Consider the following 27,953-nt stretch of genomic DNA (forward strand, 5'->3'; position numbering starts at 1 on the left):
CGAGATCCTTTAAAGGTTCTTTATTGTTCTTTTTTATGTGTTCGGTAAAGTACCTGAGATTCATTAAAGTATGCAAATGAGGTTCTTTAAAATATTGACAGTAAATTAGACACAATGTAAAAGTTAGGTTCAATTAAGAGCTGAGATAAGGTTATTTAGTTAGTGAAACTAAGTAAGCAAAACTAAAGTCAATTATTTTTTTAATCAACTTTTTTTATTATTTTTTTTTTTTGGAAGAACCGGGTCTTTTTTTTACCTGAAGTAGGGGTAAACACTTTCTAATTTCAATGGCCAAGAAATATATCGGGGATGACGATCTGGGGATGATTAACGACATCTCCGACGTGGATGAAGATTGCTAATTTTGGTGTTCAGTTAAATCAATAAAGCAGATTAGATAGTATGATAGTAGATCCATACAGAAAGAGTGTTGGTGGGAATATTACCATTATTACCATAATGGTAAACCATTATGCAAGAAAAGCACAAGTCAAGAGTACTGAAAGCTTACTGAAAGCAGAAGTCAATTCTTCCCAAGTGGAAGAAAACTTGGAACAAATCTTCATTGATATACTACCTCAACCCCCTTCCATCCAAGAACCTAAATGTAAAGTCATAAGAAATAAAAATAAACTTTTTTTTAAAGTACCCATCGTTGCTCTAGCCCAAAAAAAGCAGGAGAAAATTTCCCTGAAACCGCACCCCTTTGACCCAACTTAAGAAACTTTTTAGAGTTGAAAATATTTTAATTAATATACTTTTTAAGGAACACAGGGAGCTCCTTAACTCCTTATAAAAAGGTATATACTATCATCCCCTGTTTTATTTGTCATTTTTTTCAGGACGGGGATTAGCAAGCTGCTATCCCGGCCTTTGGTCCTTTGGTCCAAACAGCTACTCCGGTTTTAGATCCCCAAAGAGCACCAGCCCGGGTATTGAAGCCTAGTTTTTAATGGGAACCGTTTTAAGCACATGAGGTTCTCTAAAGTACTAAAATATGATTCTGTAAAAATACCAAAATTAGGTTCTTTGCAGGTTAACAAAAGGTTCTCAAAATCCCTTCTTAGAGTATTGAAACGTCACTTTGAAGGGCTGAACAATTCCTTAAAAGTATTGAAATGAAGGTATCTAAGGTATTTGCGGTTCTGCAAAGTATTAATATGAAATCTAATAAGTATTTGCTTGTCTTGGCTAAAATAGTAACAGTAGCCTGCCATAGAATCTTAGTTTTATATTAAACATACAAAAACAAGTTTTTTTTCAATTGAAAGTAAAGAGCAGCATTGAAACTTAGCACAGAAATTATTCCGAATGTGTGGGAGCTGGCCCCTCTTCGATACCTTGCTCTTCATATTAAGCATTTTGAGTACAAAAAGAAGCTTTTTATTCTAATTAAACGGCCCTTCTGTTTCAGGAGTCGTCCTTAAAGAGACAAAAAGTCAAATTTTAGGATAAAGAGCGAGGCATTAAGGAGGGGGCAGCCCCCTCGTAAACTGAATAGTTTCTGCCCATTTTAAGTCTTAATTTTGCTAATGTTCATCCTTACTTTACCTCCTTACTAGTTAAAAAAAATATGTTTTGTTTAATTTCTAATCGTTTTTCAGATAATGCCGGGAATTCCCCATCCCCACCATAGAAAATCCCACCACCTCACAATGCCTCCATGGAAAGTTCCTCCTAGGTAAAATCATCCTCACCCCGAAAATTCCCCCTCGCCCGGAAAAGTCCCCTCGTATACTGAATAATTTATGTCCATTTTTAGTCTTAATGTTCATAATGTTGCTCCTTACTTTACCTCCTTACTAGTTAAAAAAAATGTTTTATTTAATTTCTGATCGTTTTTCAAATAATGCCGGGAAAACCCCATCTCCCCACCATAGAAAATCTCACCAACTCCCAATGCCTCCATGGAAGGTTCCTCACACGTAAAATCATCCTCACCCCGAACATTCCCCCTCGCCCGGGAAACTCTCCCTAAACAATTCTATTCTCGCTAAAAATTCCCCAAGGGAAATTTCTTGCGGACAATTAGGACTGGAAAATTCTCTTTGGCATACTTTCATTTGAAAAATCCTTGTTTTTTATTTAATTTCTTATCGTTTCTCAAATCATACCGGAATATCCCACTCCGTAGAATTTTGTTCCAGGAAATCTCCTTTAAAGGAAAGTTTCTCCCGTGGAGAATTCCCCCAGCGGAAAATTCACTCATGGAGAATTTCTCCCGCGGAAAATCCCCTCTGCCATGGAAAATCCCCAGACAATTCCGACCCTACCAAAAATTTCCCCCGGACAATTCCCTTTGAACATCTCAAAATGTGAAATTGAGTTGCCAAAGAGAAAATAAAACAAATAAAAAGAATTTCGTATAAAGTATTTACACTGGATTCCGATTAATAGACATTTCTTCTGGGTTTGGTCTATTTTGGTGGGCTTATTTTGGCTGCGAAACCTCTTCCTGGCTAATTTACCTATTATGGGTTGCCTCCTCGTAGTAGCATAATATGATTTTAACTCCGATTGATAGAAGGGCATCTCAAAGAGTGTTATTATAAATCGAATACAGGGTCCCAGGTAGAAATATGATGTTTTTACTAGATTTTAACGCCCAGGTCGGTAGAAATAGAGATAGATGGTATCCTAGCCTAGGTAAATTTGGTATAGGAAAAGGAAACAGTAATGGATACAGACTTTTGCAATTTTGTAGGTATAACAATCTAGTTATAACCAATACCGTGTCTGGTCATAAAATAGCTCATAAGTTAACATGGTATTCACGCGATGGTAAGACAGCAAACCTTATTGATTATGTTATAGTAAACCGAAGACTGGCAGGATCAATACAAGATACTAGTATATATAGGAGCGCTGTTACTGATGTTAAAAGTAAAGATCATCATCTTGTAGTGTCTACGATACCTTCCATGAAGCTATGACGTTGGTGACTCAAGGATGAGAATTTGAGAAAAACTGTTCAGGAACAGTTGAATACCAAACTGGAGAATTTAAAATTTGATATTGCAGAATCCGGCTGGAATAATATAAGGAAAATAGTTTGTTAAGTCACTGATGGTCTCTAAGGGATGAAAGTTAGAAAGACAGCTATGAATATTAATGAAAATGCTTTATATTAAATAGAGAAGGAGGAGGGGCTTGGACAAGAATTATTTGTGTGATAGATCATAGGAAAATAAAAGGCATGTAAAAAAAAGTAGCGAAAGCATTAAAGTATTAACTAAGGAGGTGTGAAGTGGACGCCATGGATAAAACTGCCGAGGATCTGGAAGGTGCAGCTAGACGGCATAATAGTAAAATACTGCACTGGCAAGTTAATAAATTGAGAGGAAATAGTCAATCTGGATTTATCCCAGTTAGGGATAGGAACGGAGCCACAATTAATGATAACGAAAGAGCTAAAGAGAGATAAGTAAAACATCTTGAGAATGCGCTAAACAGTAATACAGTTACACGAAAAGATATAGAGAAGAATGAAAACGCCTATGACACTTTGGATGTGAAGGAAAATTTATTTTGTGAGGAATAATTACTTACAGTACTAAAAACATTAAAATAGAATAAGGCCTCAGGTGCTGATCGTGTGATAAATGAGGTTTTTTTTCAATATGGTGGTTATAAGGATGGAAACAAGTTACTGAAGATTATGAATAGGATTTTTCAACGGGGGGAAGTACCTAGTAATTTTAAGAAAATTCTAATTAAACCCCTCTATAAGAAAGGTGTCAAGAGTGAGTGTGGTAATTATAAAGGCATTAGCCTGGTTTCTTTAGGTAGCAAACTACTTAGTACGATGATACTTTTTAGAAGGTAGATAAAGTATTAAAAGAAGAACAGTGCGGTTTTAGAAAAGGTAGAGGATGTGTCGACCAAATTTTCACTCTAAGATTAATAATTAAGAAGTGCCTGAGTCATCAAACAACTTTAGTTCTCAGTTTTATAGATTATGAACAAGCGTTTGATTCAGCTGACAGAAGAGCTTCAGCAAAGGTCTTATCCTTGTATAGTATTAAATAAAAAAAAAACAAGTTTTTTTTAAGTGAAAGTAAGGAACGACGTTAAAACTTAAAACGAACAGAAATTATTCCGTATATGAAAGGGGCTGTCCCCTCCTCACCGTCTCGCTCTTTACGCTAAAGTTTGACTCTGTCTCACAGCTTTATTTATAAAACAATAAAAAACTTTAGCGTAAAGAGCGAGGCGTTGCGGAGGGGACAGCCTCTTTCATATACGGAATAATTTGTGTTCGTTTTATTTTTAACCGCCGGTCCTTTCTTTCAGTTAAAAAAACTTGTTTTTTTTTTATTTAATTTGTGAACGTTTTTGAATTAATGCAGGTTTTGATTTTGGCTCACCGTGCATGAACAATTAAAACAAAATTTGCATATTAATTTTACTTTTATTTGGTTAAATGGCTTTCTCGAAACTTGTTTAATTTTATTTACGAACGTTTTTATTAGTAATAAATATTCGTAACTTACGAATTAACTTACGTAACGAAGTTCAATATTCATATATTTTTAATACGTATATTAGGGGGTGTTCCCCCTAGTCAATACTTTACTCATTAACTTAAAGTTCGAATTTTGTTCAGACTCTTTAAAAATGACCGCTTAATCTAATAGACTGTTACTTAGAATAAATAGCTCTTATAAAAGTACTAAAAAATCTATGGCTTAAAGAGCGAGGTATTGACTAGGCGGTGAACCTAATCATATATGTAATATTTTCTATTCGTTTAAAGTTTTGATGTTGCTGCTGTTGCAGCTGAAAAACTTGTTTTTTTATATTTAATTTCTGATCTTTTTTTAAATAATGCTGGGAAATCCGGAGTCCCCTTCATAGCAATTTCCCTTTCCCCATGAAAACTTCCTTCATGAAAAGATCCTCCCACACAACCCCTGACCAAACCCCCCCACCCCCCCCCCCCACTACCAGAAAAAATCTCCCCTGATAACGTCTGTATACTTCCCAATAACCAATACTGTATGTTAACATTGGGTAAAGTTCATAATTTGCAGCCCTCCCCCTGGGAACTTCGGGGTATTAAGTCATCCTAAAAGACATACTTATAATATTTTCGAACATGCTGAACAAAATGGCTATCTCGAAACTTTTATCGGGTGACTTTGGGAAAAAATGAGCACGGGAGGGGGCCTAGTTGCCCTCCATTTTTTTTTTCACTTAAAAAGGTCACTAGAACTTTTAATTTCCATTCCAATGAGCCCTCCCACGATATTCTAGGACCACTGGGTCGATACGATCACCCCTGGGAAAAAGAAAAAGAAAACAAACAAACAAATAAACACGCACCCGTGATGTTTCTTCTGGCAAAAAATACAAAATTCCACATTTTTGTAGATAAGAGCATGAAACCTCTACAGTAGGGTTCTCTGATCCCCGAAATCTATTCATGGGCTATACACTAGGGTTATATAGTTTTTATGGGGTCTTTCCCCCTTTTTTTAGAGATCTGTCAAATACTCCTGGGTATATGACTTTCAATAGATAAGATTAAATTTGATGAAAATTATATATTTGAAATCAGCATTAAAATCTAATTCTTTTAATGTATCTATTGGTATCAAAATTCCGTTTTTTAGAGTTTCGGTTACTATTGAACCGGGTCGCTCCTTACTTACAGTTCGTTACCACGAACTGTTTGATTAATTTAAAAAACTTTTTCCACAAAATAAGTTTTTCAAAGAGAATTAAAGAACTCCATTAAACAAAAAATGAGTAAAAATAAAATCAAATAATCTACCAAGTGTGAAACTACCACAAATCAGCATCGACAAATAAATGAAACCCAAAACGAACAGAAATTACAATAATTAACCAAGTCAAACTCAAAACGAGCAAAAATTAACATAAGTTGGGTGCAAAATCCCTATGCCTTCCCAAGGCCAGAACAAAATTGGCACTTTACTTAAAAAATATAAATGTTTTTACTTTTATAACTTCAATAAATAAAATAGTATAAACATTTTGATTACTAAATATCAGTATATGTATATTAAACTGACAATGCACATTCATTTGTATTTTTTCAGGGTTTTACAGGCACAGGGGTTTTGCACCCAACTTATGTTAATTTCTGCTCGTTTTGAGTTTGACTCGCTTAGCTATTGTAATTTCTATTCGTTTGGTGTTCCAATTCTTTAAGGATGACTCCTTAATCACAAAGGCCGTTAATTAGAATAAATAGCTCTTATGAAAGTACTAAAAAAACTTGTTTCCTTGTGAATCAGACGAAAATGGGAAAAAAGGGGCGTGAGAGGGGGCCAAGTTGCCCTCCAGCATTTTTGGTCACTGAAAAGGGCACTATAACTTTTAATTTCCGTTCGAATGAGCTCTCTCTTGATGTTCTAGGACCACTGGGTCGATACGATTACCCCTGAAAAAAAATAAAAATAAAATATACCACGCATCTGTGATCTTTCTTCTGGCAAAAAATACAAAGTTGCACATTTTTGCAGATATGAGCTTGAAACCTATGTAATAGGGTTTTCTGATACGCTGAATCTGACGGTGTGATTTTCATTAAAATTAGTTCACTTGTAGGGGATGTTTCCCCCCTCTTTCCAAAATGAGGTAAATTCTCTCATGCTCGTAGCCTTTGATGAGTAATACTAAACTTAATAAAATTTATATATTTAGAATCAGCATTATAAGCCCATTCTTTTGATACATTTATTGACATCGAAATTCCGTTTTTAAAAGTTTCGATTACTTTTGAGCCGTATCGCTTGTTTTTTTTTTGTTTTTTTTTATTACGTATATTTTATTACGTATATGAGGGGGTTCTTCCCTTAGTCAATACCACGCTCTTTACGCTAAAGTAAAAATATTGTTTAAATAACAAACCCTTGAATCACAAAGGCCGTTTAATTAGAATAGATAGCTCTTTTGAAAGCACAAAAAAAAACTGTAGCTTAAAGAACGAGGTATTGACTTGGGGGCCAACCCCCCTCATATACGTAATAATTTCTGTTCGTTTTAAGTTCTAATGTTGCTTCTTACTTTCAGTTGAAAAAACTTGTTTTTTTTATTTAATTTCTGATCGTTTTTTAAATAATGCTGTAATATATATATATATATATATATATATATATATATATATATATATATATATATATATATATATATATATATATATATATGGAAATCCGGCGCCCCCTTCATAAAAATGTCTCTTACCCCAAGGAAACATCCTCCACGGAAAGATTATCCCGGGTAACCGCCTCCTCCAGCCCCCCCCCACCCCCCAGAAAAAATCCTTCCTGAAAATGTCTGTATTTTGATTGGGTGACTTCGGGAAAAAAAAGAGCGTGGGAGGGGGCCAAGTTGCCCTCCAATTTTTTTGGTCACTTAAAAAGGGCACTAGAACTTCTAATTTCCGTTCAAATGAGCCCTCTCACCGTATTCTAGGACTACTGGATCGATACGATCACCCCTGGGGACATAAAAAAAAAAAAAACAAAAAAAAAACAAATAAACACGCATCCGTTTTCTTTTTTCTGACAAAAAATACAAAATTCCACATTTTTTTGAAACTTCTACAGTAGGGTTCTCTGATACGCTGAATCCGATGATGTGATGTTCATTAAAGTTCTATGACTTTTAGGGGTGTTTCCCCCTTTTTTCGAAAATAAGGCAAATTTTCTCAGGCGCGTAACTTTTGATGGGTAAAACAAAACTTGATGAAACTTATATACTTGACATCAGCATAAAAATCTGATTCTTCTGATTTATAAGTCAAGTTTTCTCAGGCACTTAACTTTTAATGGGTAAGACTAAACTTGATGAAACTTACATATTTGAAACCGGCATAAAAATTTGATTCTTCTGATGTATCTATTGGTATCAAAGTTCCGTTTTTTGGGTTTCGGTTACCATTGAGCCGGGTCGCTCCTTACTTACAGTTCGTGTAACTGTTTGAAAAGAAAATAATACTTTAAATCTTTTCGTTTTCTAAGACTTTATAGTTTGGCCTGCAAAATTTTGATTGGATGTGTTTTGAAAAATGGTGGGCGTGAGAGGGGCGTTAGTCGCTATCTAATCACTTTCAACTATTAAAAAAGGCACAAGCCCTTTCAATTTCCAATTGAATGAGCCCTTTTGAAGTTTCTACGACAACGCTTTCAAAAAATATTTATAAGACCCAGGGCATAACTTACAACCCTTGCCCTGAGGGCTGTGGGGGGGGGGAAGTTGTTGTCATCCTTAAAGACCTAATTTCCAAAACTTTCAACTACGTTGAGTAAAATGGCTATCTAAAAATTTGGGTGGATGTGTTTCGGGAAAAGGTGAGCGTGAGAGGGGGGTTAGTTGCCCTTCAATCACTTTTGACTAACAAAAAAGGTACTCTCCTTTTGAGCATCCAATTGAATGAGTCATTTTCCAAATTTATACAACGAATAATTCGATAAAATCCTTATATTCTCCCAGGGAAAAACTTATAACCCAAGTCTTGATGTATGTGGAGGATTGTCCTCTTAAAAATATATTTTCTATCTAGAAATCAACTACACTGAACAAAATGGCTGTCTCAAAATTTTTATTGGATGTGTCTGGGGAAAAGGTGGGCGTGAGAGGGTGGTTAGTTGCTCTCAAATCATTTTCGTCTAATAAAAGGGATTCGCTCCTTGAGAACTTCAACTTAAATGAGCCTCAGACTAATTTCCCTTAATAAAGAAGTAGATCAGAACCTTATATGCCCCCAGGACATAGCTTATGACCTGATTCTAAAGAGTGTTGTGTAAGTGTACTCCTCAAAATCATATATAACATCTGGAAATCAACTGCGCTGAACAAAATGGCTATCTCAAAATTTTTATTGGATGTGTCTGGGGAAAGGGTGGGCGTGAGAGGGGGGTTAGTTGCCTTCCAATCACTTTCGACTATTAAAAAGGGTACTATCCCTTTGAATTTCAAATCCATTGAGCCCTTTTTCAAGTTTCTACGACAAAGATTTCAATTAAAACCTTATATGCCTCCAGGGTATAACTTATAATCCTTGCCCTGAGGGTTGTTGGGGAGTGTCCTCCTCAAAAATATATTTTTTGTCTGGAAATCAACTATGCTTAACAAAATGACTATCTCAATATTTTGATTGGTGTCTTTGGGGGAATTATGGGCGTGGGGGGGGGCTAGTTGCCCTCCAATCACTTTCGACTATTAAAAAGGGTACTATCCCTCTGAATTTCAAATCAAATGAGCCCTTTTTCAAGTTTCTACGACAAAGATTTCAATAAAAAACCTTATATGCCTCCAGCGCATAACTTATAATCCGTGCCCTGAGGGTTGTGGAGGAGTGTCCTCCTCAAAAATACATTTTTTTATCTGGAAATCAACTATGCTGAACAAAATGACTATCTCAAAATTTTGATTGGTGTGTTTGATGGGCGTGGGGGGTGCTAGTTGCCCCCCAGTCACTTTCGACTATTACAAGGGCACTAGCCCTTTGAATGTCCAATCGAATGAGCTTTTTTAGAAGTTAATACGACAACAACTTCTTTAAAAACATTATATGCCCCCAGGGCATAACTTACAACCCTTGCCCTGAGGGCTGTGGGGGAGTGTCCTCCTCAAAAAAAATTTCTATTTAGAAATCAACTACGCCGAAAAAAATGGCTATTTCAAAATTTTTATTGGATGTGTTTGGGGAAATGATGGGCGTGGGGGGGGGGGCTAGTTGCCCTCCAATCACTTTCGACTATTAAAAAGGGCTCAAGCCCTTTGAATTTCCAATCGAATGAGCCTTTTTTGAAGTTTCTACGACAACACCTTCTACAAAAACCTTACATGCCCCCAGGGCATAACTTAAAACCCTTGCGCTGAGGGTAGTGGGAGAGTGTCCTCCTCAAAAACATGTTTTCTATCTGTAAATCAACTACGCTGAACAAAATGACTATCTAAAAATCACTTTCGACTATTAAAAAGGGCACTAGCCCTTCGAATTTCCAATCGAATGAGCCTTTTTTGAAGTTTCTACGACAACACCTTCTATAAAACCCTTATATGCCCCCAGGGCATAACTTAAAACCCTTGCCCTGATGGTTGTGGGGGAGTGTCCTTCTCAAAAACATATTTTCTATCTGGAAATCAACGCTGAACAAAATGGCTATCTCAAAATTTTGATTGAATGTGTTTGGGGGAATGATTGGCGTGGGGGGAGGGGCTAGTTGCCCTCCAATCACTTTCGACTATTAAAACGGGCACTAGAACTCTCAATTTCCAATCGAATGAGCCCCTTTTGAAGTTTCTACGACGACCCCTTCCATATGAAGTGCCCTTCTCTAAAGGAACAAAATAATACATACTACATTGTGCCAACATCGTTCTTATATGCCCTCAGGGCATAACTTAAAAACCTTGCCCCGAGGGTTGTGGGGGAGTGTCCTCCTCGAAAAGATATTTTCTCTATGGAAATTAACTTCGCTGAACAAAATGGCTATCTCAAAATTTTGATTGTATGTGTTTGGGGGAATGATGGGCGTGAGAGGGGGCTTGTTGCCCTCCGATCACTTTCGACTATTAAAAAGGGCACTAACCCTTTGAATTTCCAGTCGAATGAGCCTTTTTTGAAGTTTCTACGAAAACGCCTTATATTAAAACCTTATATGCCCCCAGGGCATAACTTAAAACCCTTGCCCTGAGGGTTGTGTGGGAGTGTCCTCCTCAAAAACATATTTTCTATCAGGAAATTAACTACGCTGAACAAAATGGCTATCTCAAAATTTTGATTGGATGTGTTTGGGGGAATGATGGGCGTGGGGGGGGGGGCTAGTTGCCCTCCAATCACTTTCGACTATTAATAAGGGTACTAGCCCTTCGAATTTCTAATCGAATGAGGCTGTTTTGAAGTTTCTACGACAACGCGTTCTATAAAAACCTTACATGCCCCTAGGGCATAACTTAAAACCCTTGCCCTGAGGGTTGTGGGGGAGTGTCCTCCTCAAAAACACATTTTCTATCTTGAAATCAGCTCCGCAGAACGAAAGAGATTTCTCAAAAATTGGATTGGATGTGTTGGGGGGACTTCGTGACGTGGGGGGGTCTAGGCGCCCTTTAATAATTTTTGACTATTTAAAATCGGCCTAGAACTCTCGATTTTTAGTCAAAGGAGCCCCTTTTGCAGTTTCTATGATGACCCGTTCCATATGAAGTGCCCTGATCTAAAGGGATAAAATAATATATGGTACATTGTGCCAACATTGTTCTTATATGACCTCAGGGCATAATTTAAAACCCTTGCCCCGAGGGTTGTGGGGGAATGTCCTCCTCAAAAAGATATTTTCTATTTTGAAATCAACTACGCTGAACAAAACGGCTATCTCAAAAGTTTGATTGGATGTGTTTGGGGGAATGATGGGCGTGGGGGGGGCTAGTTTGTCTCCAATCACTTTCGACTATTAAAAAGGGCACTAGCCACTCCAATTTCCAATTGAATGAGCCCTTTTCAAAGTTTCTACGACAATTCCTTCGATACGAAGTCCCCGGGTATGGAGAAAAAAAACACATTGTGCCCACATCGTTCTTTACTTAGGCAGCGCTACCGCGCTGCCTATGATACAAGAAAAATACATTAAAGTGATTAGTGCTATATACGAGAATAACACTGCCGAGGTCAAGGAAAGCAAAAGCAACTCCGGCTAATAGTAACCAAATTTCTAGAAAAAAGGTCTTTCAGGAAGGGAGGGGAATACAAACAAACTTTAAACAATTCATCAAAAATTTGTTTATATGTATTTTTGTTAGGTTTTTACGATTAGGACAAAAACTTTGGGCCTACTAATTATTTATCGTTTCACACTTGAAATGAAACAAACTAGACATTGTTTTAAATTCAGCGTGGTCCAACCAAAACACATACCGTCTGTTCACTCGTCCTTCTCCTCAGAAAAGTAAGAAATTTCTTTTTTCCGTTTACCAGCATTAATTTCAAAAGGCTGTTCTTACCCTTTTCTAAACAGTGCATTCTTGGAAAATTCTAGGCTATAAGAAAGAGCATTTCCAACTTCATCAATGAAATTTTATGGGAAACTTCACATTCTTGAAAATGGAAAGTCAGGCTCTCTACGGTACTTACTGCCCTTTACTAGACTAAATAAACAATGAGGATTACGGAGCCCTTTTCGGAACACCGAAAACGGGCGGCTTAAATCCAAGCAAAAACATAGAGATTTCGAAAGGGAACGTTAGAGCATTGGACGAAGTGTTTTGATGCTAAACTAAGAAAAAAATATCTAGCTTCACGTTGTTGAATTTGAAGTCTACTTAATTCAATTAAATAACAAAACTTAATCGAAAATTTAGTATTACGAAGCATGTTTTATTACGACTATTTATAGCTCGCAGTTACATCAAAACACACTCTGTGTACTCTCTAAAGAGAGGCGAGCATTTCTCCATTTTATTTTCTTTAATTTCGAAAGACTGTTATTAACTGACTTTGTAAACAATGGGCTCTCGAAAAATTCTAGCCTATACAAAAGAGCTTTTCAATTTAAAAACAGAATTTTATGGGAGACTTTGCATCCTTAAAAATGAGAAACGAGACTCTTTATAGTATTTACTGCACTTCACTAAGGCAAATAAGCAATAACTGGGGATTATAGATCCCGGTTCGGAACACTAAGAATGAGCAATTTCAGCAATCCTAGATTTGAATAAAAATTATCTTGAAAAGCGGTAAAAGTAAACTTAAGCGAAAATATGTAACATTTGAAAAGGGTTATTTCAAAGCATTAAACAAAGTATTATAAATTATATTACTGCTATCATTACAGCTAATAACTCATTCAGTATCAATCCATTGGTCCACGGTCTTTCTTCACTTACTTGAATTCATAGCTTCACTCTTTAACCCTTCTTATAAATTTCAAACTTCCTATAAAGTAAGTAAGTAAGCATGAAGGCACTAGACACTCGAGGTCCGAACCAGCGGTACTGATCTCCATTTTGCGGCTCTTCAGCCAGGAAGTGCAATGGGGGGTTGGGGAACCATCCCCAGGTTTCTCCAGGTACCTGTTTAGAGCTGGGTCAACTCTGGCTCACACCACCGACCCCCGTTCCAAACAAAACCGGCCATGTCAGGAATCAAACCCGTGCCCCTCGAACAAAGAATTCCCAACTCAAGGCGCCAACCTCTTAGCCAGGATTGGCTAAGTAGCTTTAAACTTCCTTTAAAGGCTTCCTTATAACACCATATCTACCCCTTCGAGGATAACCAGATTTTCATTTGGCCTCACACGAATGGCCAAAAGCATGATCTATGACAATCTGTAAGATTCTTCATCCGTGAAACATAGCCTAGCCATGTTAACCCTTCTTTCATAATAACTGTAGAAAGCGAAATCGAACAAAATTTTTGTAAAACTTATCGTCTAATAAAATTTCAGTCAAGCACGTATCTAAGAATTTCCTAAGACAGTTCGCCTGGAAAGCATTAAACGATGCTTCGAAGCACCCACGTTTCAGAACCATACTTCGCTACTGCCATCACAATGACTTCCAATATACTAATCTTAGCTCGCAGACCTATCTTCCCATAGGTAATATCCAAGACCACACTGCCTTTCCTTGACAATAAAAAGCAATAAATCTAAAAAAAATATATTTTATAATATAATTTTAATTATAATATAATTTAAAAATATAATTTTAAAAAATAAATTAAGCCTAATAGCTTTAAACCACGTAATTTATGAATAAAAACAGAGACGTTTTCAACTGTCGAAGGACTGTAATTGTTTTGGGACCTTTTTAAAAAATATTCTTCCATCTGAAATGTTTATACGAATTAATGAAATGGCCATTAGATATTATATCCATGATTTTAATTTGTCCAAGGTTCGTTTGGTTGACAAGTTCAATAAACTTTTGTTTGAGAAGTTCCAAGATTCAGATGTTTTTTATCCTCGTTATTGTCTGGGTCCAGCATTTAAGAATTTTTCCTCTAAACCTCTTAATATTAAACAGGAAGCCGTTTTGTCAAAGGGTTCTAAGTTCGGTTTTCAAACTCCAGTCTCCTATTCAAAAATAATTTCAAATGTGGAATCAGGACTTATGGTCTCTAGATATAAGGGTGATACTCCTCAAGAACTCGGAGCCGAGATCATAAGAAAACTAAACACCTTTAATATGAGCTTGATTGTTAAAGACATCTCACAAAAAAAATTACATTAGAATACTTTCAGATTTGAAAAAGGATATATTCCTTACTATCACCAGAGCCGATAGGGGAAACAAGATTGTAATTATGAACATTGAAGACTATACTAATGAAGTGAAATCCATTATATCTGACACTATTACGTACAAAAAGCTTCATTTTGATCCAACAGATAAATATTTAAAATCATAAAGCAAGAAATTAGAATCATAGAAAAATAATTTTCATATTACCACAGAGTTTTAGAATAAATATTATTATAGGATTTGTTTAGAACCAAAGATTTATTATTAACCTAAGGTTCATAAGACTGAAGCCCCCCTTCGCCCTGCTGTGTCAACTTTTCCTTCACCTGTTTCAAAAATAGGAAAATGGTTGTCGGTAGCTTTGCGTTCACTTTTGGAAACATGAAGATCATGTTAGAAAAATTCGACTGATCTTACTAATAAATTGCGATATTTTACACTGGATAAAAGTTCAATTCTTAGCAGTTTTGATGTTGTGTAGATGTATTCAAATTGTGATCTAAATAGGTGGGAGGGTATTTTAAAAAGTTAAATTAGCAAAACAGTTTGATTTAATACAGGATGGGACTTTAGTCAGTTTGGATATTGAAGTCTTTCTGAGACTAATTATTCTGGTAAATGAAGTTTCTTTTTATTTTGGTTTTTCAGGGGAGTTTTATAGACAAATTTTTGGGTTACTTATGGGGGCTTCTCTTTCTCCTTTATTAGCAAATCTATTCATAGATGCCATTGACACCTCCGCTATAAACAGTTTTAGAATCTCCCCTTGATTCTGGGGTAGGTTCATGGATGATGTGGTGTGCGTTTGGAAATATGGATTGGACTCCTTAGACCTATTTTTTAAGCATTTAAATAGTTTTGATAATAATATTAAATTTACAGTTGAGTTTGAGGATAATAATAAATTACCTTCTCTAGATATTTTATTAATTAAAAGGTACCTCCATTTGCTTTTCTCGATTTACAGAAAACCAACGCGCAATGATAGGTATTTGAATTTTCATTCTTGCCACCCTATGTCGGTGAAAAGGGGGGTTGTAATTTCACTAGTGGATAGAGCCTTTAAAATTTGTTCCCAGGAATTTCTGGATTCGGAATTGTTATACTTGAGGGATATTTTGTTTTGTAATAGTTATCCAATTAAGTTCATTGATAAAATAATTGAAAATAGACGGGTTAAACATGATAGTAGGGTTATTGGGGTTTCTCAGTCTTTAGATTTAGTTGTATCAAAAAGCTTCATTTCATTACCATATGTACCTGGTTTGGGTGAGAAACTTTCACGGATTTTACGTAAATTTGGTATTGATACATGTTTCCAATCGTTGAGGCCAATGGGTAGTTTTTTTAGTTCTGGCAAGGATTTAACTCGGGGAAATTTAGTAAGTGGGGTGTATAAAATTCCGTGTTCTTGTGGGAAGTTCTATATTGGTAGGACTCCCAAACAATTTATTGAAAGGTTTTTTTAACACCAAAACTCAATAGAAAAAACCCTACAATTGAGCAGGCCTCCAGGAACTTTTGTTTCAGCTTTAGCAGAGCATATTTGGCTTAAGCCAGATCGTTTGGTAAGATTTGATGAAGCTTTGGCTATATCTAATGATATGGGTTGCACCAAATGGGCTAGGGAAGCCACATAAATTAAAAAACATATGTTTGCTAACCTTTCCATAAAGAGGGACACAGGTAATTTAAATATTGACCAAATTTATGATAAGCTTCTAAAGAGTGAATCAACAGTCAATAAGGGAGTTAAGATTTTAAATAATCACCAGGGGACTATTTTACCTGTTAGACCAAAACGATTTGCTTCAGTAATAGCTAACAAAAGGATTATTTCGCAACAGAATAATTAAAGTAATTTACAATTTTTTCTATTTTTCCTCAGTTACTCTGGTGTCCTCACTGTAGTAACTCTATATTAGCATCTTTTCCCTACGTGGATCAGTTTGCGCCGATTGTATATTTTTGTTTGTTTTTGTTTTTTTTTGTGGTGGTTTTATTGTTTTTTAGTTTTATCTTGTTTTTTTTTTGTTTTTTTTTTATCTTGTTCTTGTTTTGTGTCTTTAGTACTGAAGACGCCTTGTTTTTATACAGGCGAAATATCCGCGTTGTTTTGTTTCTGTTGTTTTATTTTCTCTCCACTGGCCACAGTTTCGTTTCTTTGTTGTTGTTTTTTTTAGGTTTTTCTGTTTGCCTGTTTGTTTAATTGCTTGCCAGTTAGGCTCAATATCCTTAATTCGTAAATTTTAAGGGCAAAAAATATCCACTTCTGTCAATTATTATTTGTATTTAGTTAAAAAACATTCAAATCTATTAAATCAACAAATTTTTTTAAAAATTGCAAGAAGGAATCAGTGATTCCGAAATCTTTTAAAATATGTACCCATTTTGGAACTGAAAATGAAACAAAATTAAAAAATAAATTAAGCCTAATAGCTTTAAATCACGTAATTTATGAACAAAAACAGAGACGTTTTCAACTGTCTAAGGACTTAAATTCTGTTGGAAACTTTTTAAGAAATAACCTTCCATCTGACATTTTTATGCGAATTAAGGAAATGGCCATTAGATCTTTTCGCCATGATTTTCATTTGTCCAAGGTTCGTTTGGTTGACAACTTTAATAAACTTTTGTTTGAGAATTTCCAAGATTCAGATGTTTTTTATCCTCGTCATTGTCTGAGTCCAGCATTTAAGAATTTTTCCTCTAAACCTCTTAATATTAAACAGGAAGCCGTTTTGTCAAAGGGCTCTAAGTTCGGTTTTCAAACTCCTGTGTCCTATTCGAAAATAATTTCAGATGTGGAATCAGGACTTATGGTTTCTATATATAAGTTTAATACTCCTCAAGAACTCGGAGCCGATATCATAACAAAAGTAAACACCTTTAATATGAACTTAATTGGTAAAGACATTTCACAAAAAAATGACATTAAAATCCTTTCTGATTTGAAAAAGGATATATTCCTTACTATCACCAGAGCCAATAGAGGAAACAAGATCGTAATTATGAACACTGAAGACTATAATAATCAATTGAAATCCATTATTTCTGACACTATTAAATACAAAAAACTTGATTTTGATCCTACGGATAAATATGTAAAATCAACAAGAAAGGAATTAGAGTCAATGAAAAATAATTTTCACATTACCCCACAGTTTTATAACAAATATTATCCTAGGAGTTGTTCGGCACCCAAGATCTATGGTCTACCTAAGATTCATAAGACTGGAGTCCCCCTCCGCCCCATTGTGTCAACTTTTCTGTCACCTGTTTCAAAATTGGGAAAATGGTTGTCGGTAGCTTTGCGTCCACTTTTGGGAACACAAAAATCATATTTAAAAAATTCGACTGATCTTACTAATAAATTGCAAAATATCACGTTTGAGTGGAGATCAATTCTTTGAAGTTTTGATGTTGTGTCCATGTATTCAAATTGTGATTTAAAAAGGTGCGAGGACATTTTTAAAAAGTAAATTAGCAAAACAGTTTGATTTAATACAGGATGTGACTTTAGTCAGTTTGGATACTGAAGTCATTACGAGACCAATTATTCTAGTAAATGAATTTTCTTTTTACTTTGGTTTTTAGAGTTTTATAGACAAATTTTTGGGTTACCTATGGGGGTTTCTCTTTCTCCTTTATTGGCAAATCTAATGAAAAGATCTAATGGCCATTTCCTTAATTCGCATAAAAATATCAGATGAAAGGTTATTTCTTAAAAAGTTTTCAACAGAATTTAAGTCCTTAGACAGTTGAAAACGTCTCTGTTTTTGTTCATAAATTATGTGATTTAAAGCTATTAGGCTTAATTCATTTTTTAATTTTGTTTCATTTTCAGTTCCAAAATGGGTACATATTTTAAAAGATTTCGGAATCACTGATTCCTTCTTGCAATTTTTTAAGAAAATTTGTTGATTTAATAGATTTGCATGTTTTTTAACTAAAGACAAATAATATTTTACAGAAGTGGATAATTTTTGCCCGTAAAATGGACGAATTAAAGATCTTAAGCCTAACTGTCCAGAAATGAAAAAAACAAACAAACAGAAAAATCTAAAAAAAAAAAAACAAACGAGACTGTGGCCAGTAGAGACAAAAGGAAACAATAAAAACAAAACAACACCGATATTTCGCCAGTATACAAACAAGGCGTCTTCAGCACGAAAGACACACAACAAGAACAAGATAAAAAAAAAAAAAAAAAAAAAAAAAAAAAAAAGATAAAACTAAAAACCAATAAAACCACCACAAAAAAAAAAATAAAAAAAATGTACAATTGGCGCAAACTGATCCACGTAGGGAAAAGATGCTAATATAGAGTTACTTCAGTGAGGACACCAGAGTAACTGAGGAATAATAAAAAAACTGTAAATTACTTTAATTATTCTGTTGCGAAATAATCCTTTTGTTAGCTATTACTGAAGCAAATCGTTTTGGTCTAGCAGGTAAAATAATCCCCTGGTGATTATTTAAAATCTTAACTCCCTTATTGACTGTTGATTCACTCTTTAGAAGGTTATCATAAATTTGGTCAATATTTAAATTACCTGTATCCCTATTTATGGAAAGGTTAGCAAACATATGTTTTTAATTTCTATGGCTTCCCTCGCCCATTGGGTGTAACCCTTATCATTAGAAATAGCCAAGGCTTCATCAAATTTTACAAAATGATCTGGTTGAAGCCAAATATGCTCTGCTAAAGCTGAAACGAAAGTTTCTGGAGGTTTGCTTAATTGTAGTGTTTTTTTCTATTGATTTTCGGTGTTCAATAAACCTTTCAACAAATTTTTGGTGAGTCCTACCAATATAGAACTTCCCACAAGAACACGGAATTTTATACACCCCACTTACTAAATTTCCCCGAGTAATAAATCCTTACCAGAACTAAAAAAAACTACCCATTGGCCTCAACGATTAGAAACAAGTATCAATAAAAAATTTACGTAAAACCCGTGAACGTTTCTCACCCAAACCAGGTACATATGGTAATGAAATGAAACTTTTCGCTACAACTAAATCTAAAGACTGAGAAAACCCAATAACCCTACTATCATGTTTAACCCGTATATTTTCAAGAATAAATCAAGAATAAATCTTACTATTCAAGAATAAATCTTACTTAGAAAAAAATCGATGAAGCCATCACATTGTTTAACTGGGAATCTACTTATTTAGATTAAATATCTAAGGATAAACAATCATTACAGATTTGAAAACAAATTTTATTTTAATTTATAAAATACCATGTAACTAAGTAAAAAAAAACGTAACAAACTTACAAGAGAAGCGAGCAATTCTTGAATTTACTTTCTTTCATTTCGAAAAGGTTGTTCTTAACTTTCTTTCTAAATAATACTTTCATGGGTAATTCTAGGCCATAAAAAATCATCTCCAACTTCATTGATGGAATTTTATTGGAGTCTCCACCTCCATTAAAATGGAAAATGGGGCTATTTATACTGTTTGCTGCACTTCACTAAGGGGAATAAACAATAACTGAGGATTATGGAGCCCGCATCGGAGCACAAATAACAGACAACTTCATATTCACTAAATTTAAATAAAAATTAGCTTTAAAGTAAAAATTAATTCCAGGGACGATATAAAGCACTTCAGAAGGGACGTTTTAAAGCATTGGACGATGTGTTTTCAACTTTACTTAGAACAAAATCACTGAAGCCTTCACATTGTTCAACTTGGAGTCAAAAACTATTTCAATTAAATAAAAAAGATCAAAAATAATTATTTAAAAAAATAAATGAATAATAAACAACAATAATTGCAGGAATATTAAGAATATATTAATGTACCTATCAAATAACAAACAGATACATTGAAAAATATTCCATAGATTTTCTCTAAAGAGAAGAGCACATTTTTTTACTTTTAATTTTACCTTTAATTTTAAGGTTTTAGGCTAATTCCCCCCCGTAGAAAATTCCCCCGATGAAAATTCCTAAGGACATAGCCCCTCCTGTGGACAATTTTCCCAGAAGAATTCCTGCCTGTAGACAAATACCCCCTAGAAAACTCACCAACCCTGTGAAAAATTCAGCAGGCTACGGGAAAGCATAAACAACAAAAAGAATGAAGAAAAAGGAAGGTTTCTGGGATAATCTTTCTACGTTCCAAAAACAGGTAGAATATAATATGTAAAATATCCCATAGTATTTAACGTTGTATTCGTATTTCTTTTAATTCTTTCTCCTGTGTTTGGCAAGAGGGGGGGGGGGCTCAGTTATCATAGCAGGATAAGATAAAGGTTAAAGAAAACAATTTGGAAAAAACAAAATTAGTTGCAACTATAGAAGGGTCGCACTGTGATGGAAGTGCAGAGAGATGCAGGCTGGGACTAAGAAGTAATTAATTCCAGTGAACCTTATATGGTAAAAACACCTATACCACATGATACAAGTGGATGCAATCAAGAACGCGTCCACCAGGCGTATAAGAGTAGATCTTCATGTCTGAAGTAACTTTAATAGACATTTTTTTAGTTTAATTTAAATAACAAGAGGAGGAACTTCAAGCCAGAACCAAGGAATCCTAAAATGGATACAGATTTTTATTTCAAATAAGCAATCAAATAAGATGGAATTGTCTACAGGAGGGATGTTTCCGAGGGCGAATTTCCGTGGGAGGGGAGGGATTTTTCGGGTGGAATTAGTTGACCACTAATTTCAAAAAGATTGGTCTTAACTTTCCTTTTAAATAATAAGTTCTTGAAAACTTCTAAGTCATAAATATGGGCATTACTTCATTAGTGCACTTCACTAAGGGAAATAGACCATAACAGAAGATTAAGGAACCCATTCCAGGTTACCGAGAACTGACAGAATATCCAAAATATAAGGCATTTCAAAAGAAGGTTTTAAAGCAGTGAACAAAGAGTTTTAACTCAAGAAATATAGTTTTGCTCTTGAACAAACTTGGACACAACCCCCCTCCCCGTCTTTTACCATCGTCGTTCAATCTTTCTTAAACAAAAATTTATTCATTTTCTTCTCCATGAAGACGATTCTTACCTTAGCGTTGAAATATCTCCGCTAAGGGTTTGGTGTTCGATCTCTACGACACCTATTACACTAAGACACTAAGCTGCATGAGTCAAACACGAGCTGCGAAGGCTTCTCTTCTAGTCCAATCTAGTTAGAGCTTCATTCTTAGCCCTGTCTTTAAATCCTTTCTTATGACCTGTTCCTCCCCAATTCAGGGATTATCTCAGGGACTGTTTCTCCTTCAAGGACTATCTTGAACAATCTTTAAGGCCAGTAAATTTCTTTTACTTTAAAAATGCAAATTTTCTTGTTTTTTCCTTAGCTGTGAAGTTTGACTAAAAATGTGGAGACATTTTACGTCCCTTTTGTCGGCGAGCTTATTTATCAAAGCAGGTGACACCAGAGGGAACTTGTAAAGGGGGTCAAATTGCTCAAATAACAATTCCTTTGATGCTAGAGGAGTTTTAGGGACTGCCTTTTCACGAACTTTAAAATTAAAGTTCTGCTCCAATTAATCAAAAAATTAAATTTACACTTTCTGATGATGTAAGGTTTATTAAAACTGAATATCCTTATCGCCAGCACAAACCGCAATAAGTTAAATGGTTTTTCTAGGATTTCTGGGATAGTAGGAGTTAATTTTTAGTTTTCTATTATTTATAAGGACCTATTATCCAAGCTCTACAAGCTACGGGAAGACCGCCCATCAATTTCTAATAGTTTGGCCGCACAAAATGAAAAAGTTTATAGAGAAAAAGATAGGGGGATCCTTTAAGGTTCAAATTGGAAGTGGTGACGCACTATTCATCTGAGCTTTGTCTTTCAACGCGTATGTATTAAATTGTAATTGCGGAAGCAGAACATCATTAAAAGCTTCCTCTAAATTTACCACCTAGTAGCCTATACTCTTAACGTCTTTTCAAAAGCAGGCTTGTCATTAGATGGACTTTAGGAGGCCCCCCCCCCCCCCAGAGTTACGCATGGGGGATTTATAATTAATGGGGCGACAGAATTCGGGTGTGGGTCCAAATAAATAAATAAGTTTAATTACACTGCTCCTTGCCAATAGTATTCTTTAAAATTATTTTTAGAAACAAATGTCAAAGAATTTACGTTTGAAATTACAATAAAAGGAAACAAAAATAATCCGTGATAAGGCTTTCAAAAGTTGTGAGCCTTTTTTTGGCAAAAATGCCGCATATTAATTAATATTCCTGGGCTGTCGTGCTGGGTGGTCCAATTCTAGGGTATAATTAAAAAAAATTTTCTTTTGTGGCATCCTTCAATAAGAATCATCCTTATCAGTTTTATTCAGTCAACAGCAACTGCGACGGTGCCACGACAAGACTACTTGAACCTGTCTCTTTCCTGTAGATTTGCAACAAGGCTATTTTGAGCATGCTAGATGAGTACTATGATGTTTGGGCCAGTTAGAAGTGTTTCAGCGGCAAAATTTGCTTAATACCTTTCTTTGAATTTTCTGCAAAACAGAACAAGCCACGATCACAACATAAGACACCGCCAATAAATATCTGTTGTCGCGCATTTTAGAGCACTGATATAACTTAAAACCCTGAAACACAATTAAACCGCGACTATAAAGGGCTCAGTCCTTCCCCATGACTCTCTCCAGTCTGTTAGTGTAAGGTTTAATGGAGCATCAATGTCTGTTCTCTAAAAGTACATAAATTCACCTCCTTCCCTAGAGCTTTCAAGTATTGTGCCACCACTACCCAACCGACAAGACAGACACAAAGGTACAGACATCGACCCAATTATCCTCACGTCGAGAACAGAGTGGAAAAGCTTCATTTGACGTTACACTTTAAATTGGAATAATCTTCCAGGGGACGTTATCTCTAAAAGTTTCTTTGTCAACTCCTTCAAAAGAAGGTTCAACAGGCATCTAAAACTTGACGATGAAAGCGATGTAAAAGACTAGCGGCAAATAATATATTCAAATGTACCTGGCGCGGCAAACTCAGTAAGAAAAAAGTACTGATTTTGAGAATAACTTACAGTTTGACTAATAGAGATGTAGGATATAAGTGCAGCAACAAGAGTTATATCCGCTACAAGGAAATACAGGAAAGCACTTTGAGTTGGGTCAGCTTCTAATGCGATAGAGACAATATCTGCAGAAGCAGCAAATAATCCGGCCAGTCCTTGTCCTCCCAGAACAGCCCCCATATAACGAGGTGGAAATTTGCCAACTAGTCCAATCAATCCACCTTGAAATATAGCTCCTAGTCCTGCAAGACAAGACAAGTTTAAAATTACTATTTTCGTTTGTGTTTTCATATAGTTATGAATGAATTATATGATAATAATAATGTACTTGAGAAGCCGTCTAACACTAATCTACACTGACATAGTGCAAAAGAAAAAAAAAGAAAACGACAAAGCGGGAACAAAACAAAAGGCACATAAAAGAAGAAACTTAAAAATGCCTAATTAAAAAAGAATCAATTCACTTTTGAAAAAACGAAAGAGAGAGAAAAAGAAAAGAAAACCCATATATGCAGATTTTCTCATTCATGCGGAAGAACCATAAACTTGTTTTTTTGTCGGTTAATTAGTCTATCGATGGATATATTTGGGTCAGGTTGACGTAAGTTTCCAGAATACGGCTGCGTACATAGGCTGTAGAAAAAAAAAAGTTATATAGAGGGTCTATTCTCCCTTTTTCTGATTACATGCTTAGACTTTAACCTTCAGACGCCAGAGGATCTCGGCAATCGATGGAACTAAAATAATATTGATTATCAAAATCCTGTTCCGTCAGAAAAGAGGATATCAAATCAGACAAATTTTTACCTTTTCTGAAAAACATATTTGATATAATTACATATTAGTGTCTACGTTTAAGGTATATACTACGGTCTCTTCTCTGTTTCTTCTTTCATATCGTCCCCATCCTCCGTTTGACCAAAAACGAAGAGGACGAACAAAATAAAATTTAGAAACCCAACCAAGGAGGTTATCTGCCAGACAAAAAAGACAACACACACTCAATACACTCAAACTACATCGTATCTCCGTAACGCCAGTGGCGAAAATATTTACGACAGATCACAGTGCCTTCGCCAGTGGGAACAATGCTTCGAGAAGCTACTAAACTCAGGCCCACCTGACCAGATTGACGACGAGATTACTGCTGCGGCTGAGAATGCTACACCTGCCCCCGATGGCACTGAATTTACAGCGGAAGAAATTAAAGCAGCAGCAGGAAAGCTGAAGAACAACAAAACGCCGGGAGTATGTGGCCTGACATAAGAACTCCTTATAAATGGCGATTCATCCATCACCCTCTGGCTACAAGTGCTGTTTAATACTGTGTGGCGCTCTGAAATGATCCTATCACACTCGAAGACAGGCTTAATCGCGTCAGTCTACAAGAGGAAAGGAAGTAAAGCAGAATGTAATAACTATCGTGGAATAACGCTGCTCTCGGTACCCAGCAAACTCTTCACCATGCTGCTCCTCAAGCGAGCAACACAGTACCTCCATCCCCTCCGTCGCCACCAGCAAGCTGGATTCATACCGGGTAGGTCCACTACTGAGCAAATCCATACAATTAGACAGCTGATAGAGAAAACTCTAGAATATAAAAGGAAGGCATACATTGCCTTCGTCGATTTTCAATCTGTTTTCGACACTGTCGACAGACAGTCACTGTGGTTGATCCTTCAATCGGCTGGTGTACCTAAGAATATTGTCAATCTGTTCAAAGAACTATACAATAAGACCGAAAGGGTTGTCATTGTAAATGGCCAGCTCTCATCACATTTTCAAATTAGAAATGGTGTTTGGCAAGGCTGCACTGCTGCTCCCGAATTCTTCAACTATGTCATGGCCCATGTTTTCAACAGAACACTGCCGGTGCATCTGTTTGGCATCGATTTTATAGGATGAGTTCTGTTAGATGTTGACTTTGCTGATAATGTTGCATTGGTATGTAAAAATCTCACTTACATCAAAACTGCCCTGGAAACGCTAGCATCTGCTGCAGGAAAACTTGGTTTAAATGTAAACTGGACCAAGACCAAAATATTACCTGTGGACAAGACACCATGCAGCCCCTTGACAACTATAGAAGTATGTGTGGCCAAGCTGTTGAGATAGTCAAGCAGTTCACCTACCTTGGTTCAATTGTTTGCTCAAATGGAAATCTAGATGCAGAGATATCAGCAAGGGTGGCAAAGGCGAACGCCGTTTTCGACCGCTTACTGAGAACAATATTCTACAAACCCCAGATGAGCCGTCTCACGAAAGCTCGTGTCTACTCTGCCTCGGTGGCAAGTATTGTATTGTACTCGTCAGAGACTTGGCCTTTGACGCAGTCGCAGATGATGAAGGTAGATGCTGTCCAGATAAAACACCTCCGCGAAATTGAACACGTTAGGTGGCTCGACAGGGTAAGAAACATGGATATCCTCCAGTTCTTCAAATTATCACCCCTTTCCGAACAGCTTGAGTCCCTCTCGCTGTGTTGGTTCGGTCATTTACTTTACCTACACACCGAAATACCTGTCCAACTTATATTTGATTTCGATCCAACTGCAAACGGCTGGAAACGCCCCAGAGGTAGACCACGTATGAGATGGGTGGATATCATCCACGAGCGACTCACAGCGTGGGACACTGACCCCAGCGAAGCTCCAATCCTCGCCCAAAACAGGCCACTCTGGAGACGACTGGAAGTGCTGACTTTTGGCTTCCTCTATGCTGGCAATGGTGCCAAGCAAGAGCTTTAAGTCAAGTAAGTCAAAGTAAGTCAACCAAGGAGGTTTTCTGCCAGAAAAAAAGACAAAGCAGATATTTTGGCAACAACCTCTGCTAAGCTGTCCTCGGTGCTCAAAAAAGGAAAGAAAATTCCTTCTTCTGGTTTTTCTTCTCGCTTTCTTCTTTTTTTCCAGTCTCTTCTCTAATTTGTTTCCGTTTACTTCAAAAGGTTAGTTTTTCATCTTTTATATAGCGCTGAGGACGGCTTAGCGAAGGATTTTGTCGATATATCTGTTATATCCCTTCGTTGATTTGTTCTTCTTTTTTTTTCAATGGCTTAAAATCATCCTTGTCTAGCTTCTTCTTGTTTTTCTTCGTTTTCTTTGGTTTTGTCAGAAGTCATGATTAGTCACTATGGTCTCAGAACGTATTTAGTTTACTTAAAAGGTTGATCTTTCTCTCTTTTTTTTATATAGCGCTGAAAACGGTTTAGCATAGGTCTTTGTAGGCATGTTTCATTTTTTTCTTTTTTTTCCACTAGCTAAAACCCTCTTCTGGTTTCTTTCTTTATTTATTACTGTTTATTTTCGTTTTCTTCGGTTTTATCAAACGTCATGTATCTAGGTCTAGCCTCAAAACGTATTAGTTTATCTCCCGTTGATATCATTGTATTTAGTCTGTTTTTCTGGTGATCAACATTCTGGGGAAAAGACGCTTGATACCACTGGTCTATATCGAACTGTTTCTGCACTAATAATACCTACTCCTCGGGACGATGTTGTGGCAAAAGGAAACCTGTATTTTGAGAAAACCGAAACCTCATTAAAAGAAAAGAAAACCTCATCAGTTAGGATTACACTACTTTTCAGCGAAGCCTCAGGCTTCCAAACTATGTTGACTTATTACTCCTTAAGACATTCATCGGAATTTAGATGAAAAACAAACATGTTACTATAAAGTAAAATGCAAAATAAATGTTAAATTTTTTCAAGTATAACAATATTGATTTAATTGATTGACAATGGACGTAACCCACGGCTTCGACAAGTTATTGCTGAAAATTGACTCGTGTGAGGATGAATGCGGGGTAATGCTCACTTAGAAAGCCTTGGATATGTGTAATTGCATAAAGCTACAACAGATAAATCAATAGGATGCAAAGAAATCTATTTGTAAATTTGACAATTTTGATTCTTGAGTTAGGAAAAAAATATAGATTTCATTATTTATACAATGGTTAGAATTAAGAATAGGCCAAGGATAACATCTAGGCTACCACTCTTTCTGAGGTTATGAAGAAGTAAAAATAAAGCTTATTTTTTAATACTCAAAATAAATACTCAAAACAAAGTAATAGGCATGGCCAAAAGCCAGGATATATGTCACGCCTTTTTCAAAATTAGCCTACAGTACTTTTGAGGCTCCAACGGTGTAAGTAAGTAAGTAAGTATGACAGCAGTCGACTATAAAGGTCCAAACCGGCGGGGCTGATCTCCGCTTTGTTGCCTTTCAACCAGGAAGTGCGATGGGGGGCTGGGGGTCGGCCATCCTCTGCTCTCGCACACCCTTCCTGCTTACTTTTCCCAGATTTCTCCAGGTACCCATTTAGAGCTGGGTCGACTCCGGCTGAGCTTACAGAGTCACACCACTGACCCTCGTCCGAAACTAAATAGCTGGCCACGCCACGGATAAAACCTGTGCCCCTTGGTCAAAGAATCCTCAACCCAGCGCACGTCCACTTAGCCAGGACGGCTAATCTTCAACGGTGGATTTATATCCACTACTCGTGTTACCAATGATGCAGTCACTTCGTAGGAGGGTGGAAAGACCACTCATGATTGGGAAAAGAAACCACGAAAACAAAAGATTAACTTAAGAAACACAAAAATTGAGGAACTATAATCTACGTGCAGGCGGTCCTCTATTTTCGACCGTAATTGGTTCTTGAAATGTGTTTGAATGCCAAGAGGGACATAGAAACATTTGCATTAAAAACTGTATTTT

General features: G+C 36.1%; 1 protein-coding gene across 2 annotated transcripts in view; it reads right to left on the minus strand.

Moving 5' to 3' along the window:
• The window catches only part of LOC148949889 (equilibrative nucleoside transporter 1-like), a 220,031-nt gene that overhangs the window by 115,460 nt on the left and 76,618 nt on the right, over nt 1–27,953 (minus strand). For both annotated transcript variants that reach the window (XM_089091357.1, XM_089091356.1), the window contains exon 7: nt 23,244–23,476. In XM_089091357.1, the coding sequence (XP_088947483.1) occupies nt 23,244–23,476 (233 nt within the window). The remainder of the gene's footprint in view (nt 1–23,243; nt 23,477–27,953) is intronic.

This window comes from Artemia sp. Qi Xiang Cuo, chromosome 7, assembly GCF_049724085.1.
Source record: "Artemia sp. Qi Xiang Cuo chromosome 7, ASM4972408v1, whole genome shotgun sequence".
NCBI classification, from domain to species: Eukaryota; Metazoa; Arthropoda; class Branchiopoda; order Anostraca; family Artemiidae; genus Artemia; species Artemia sp. Qi Xiang Cuo.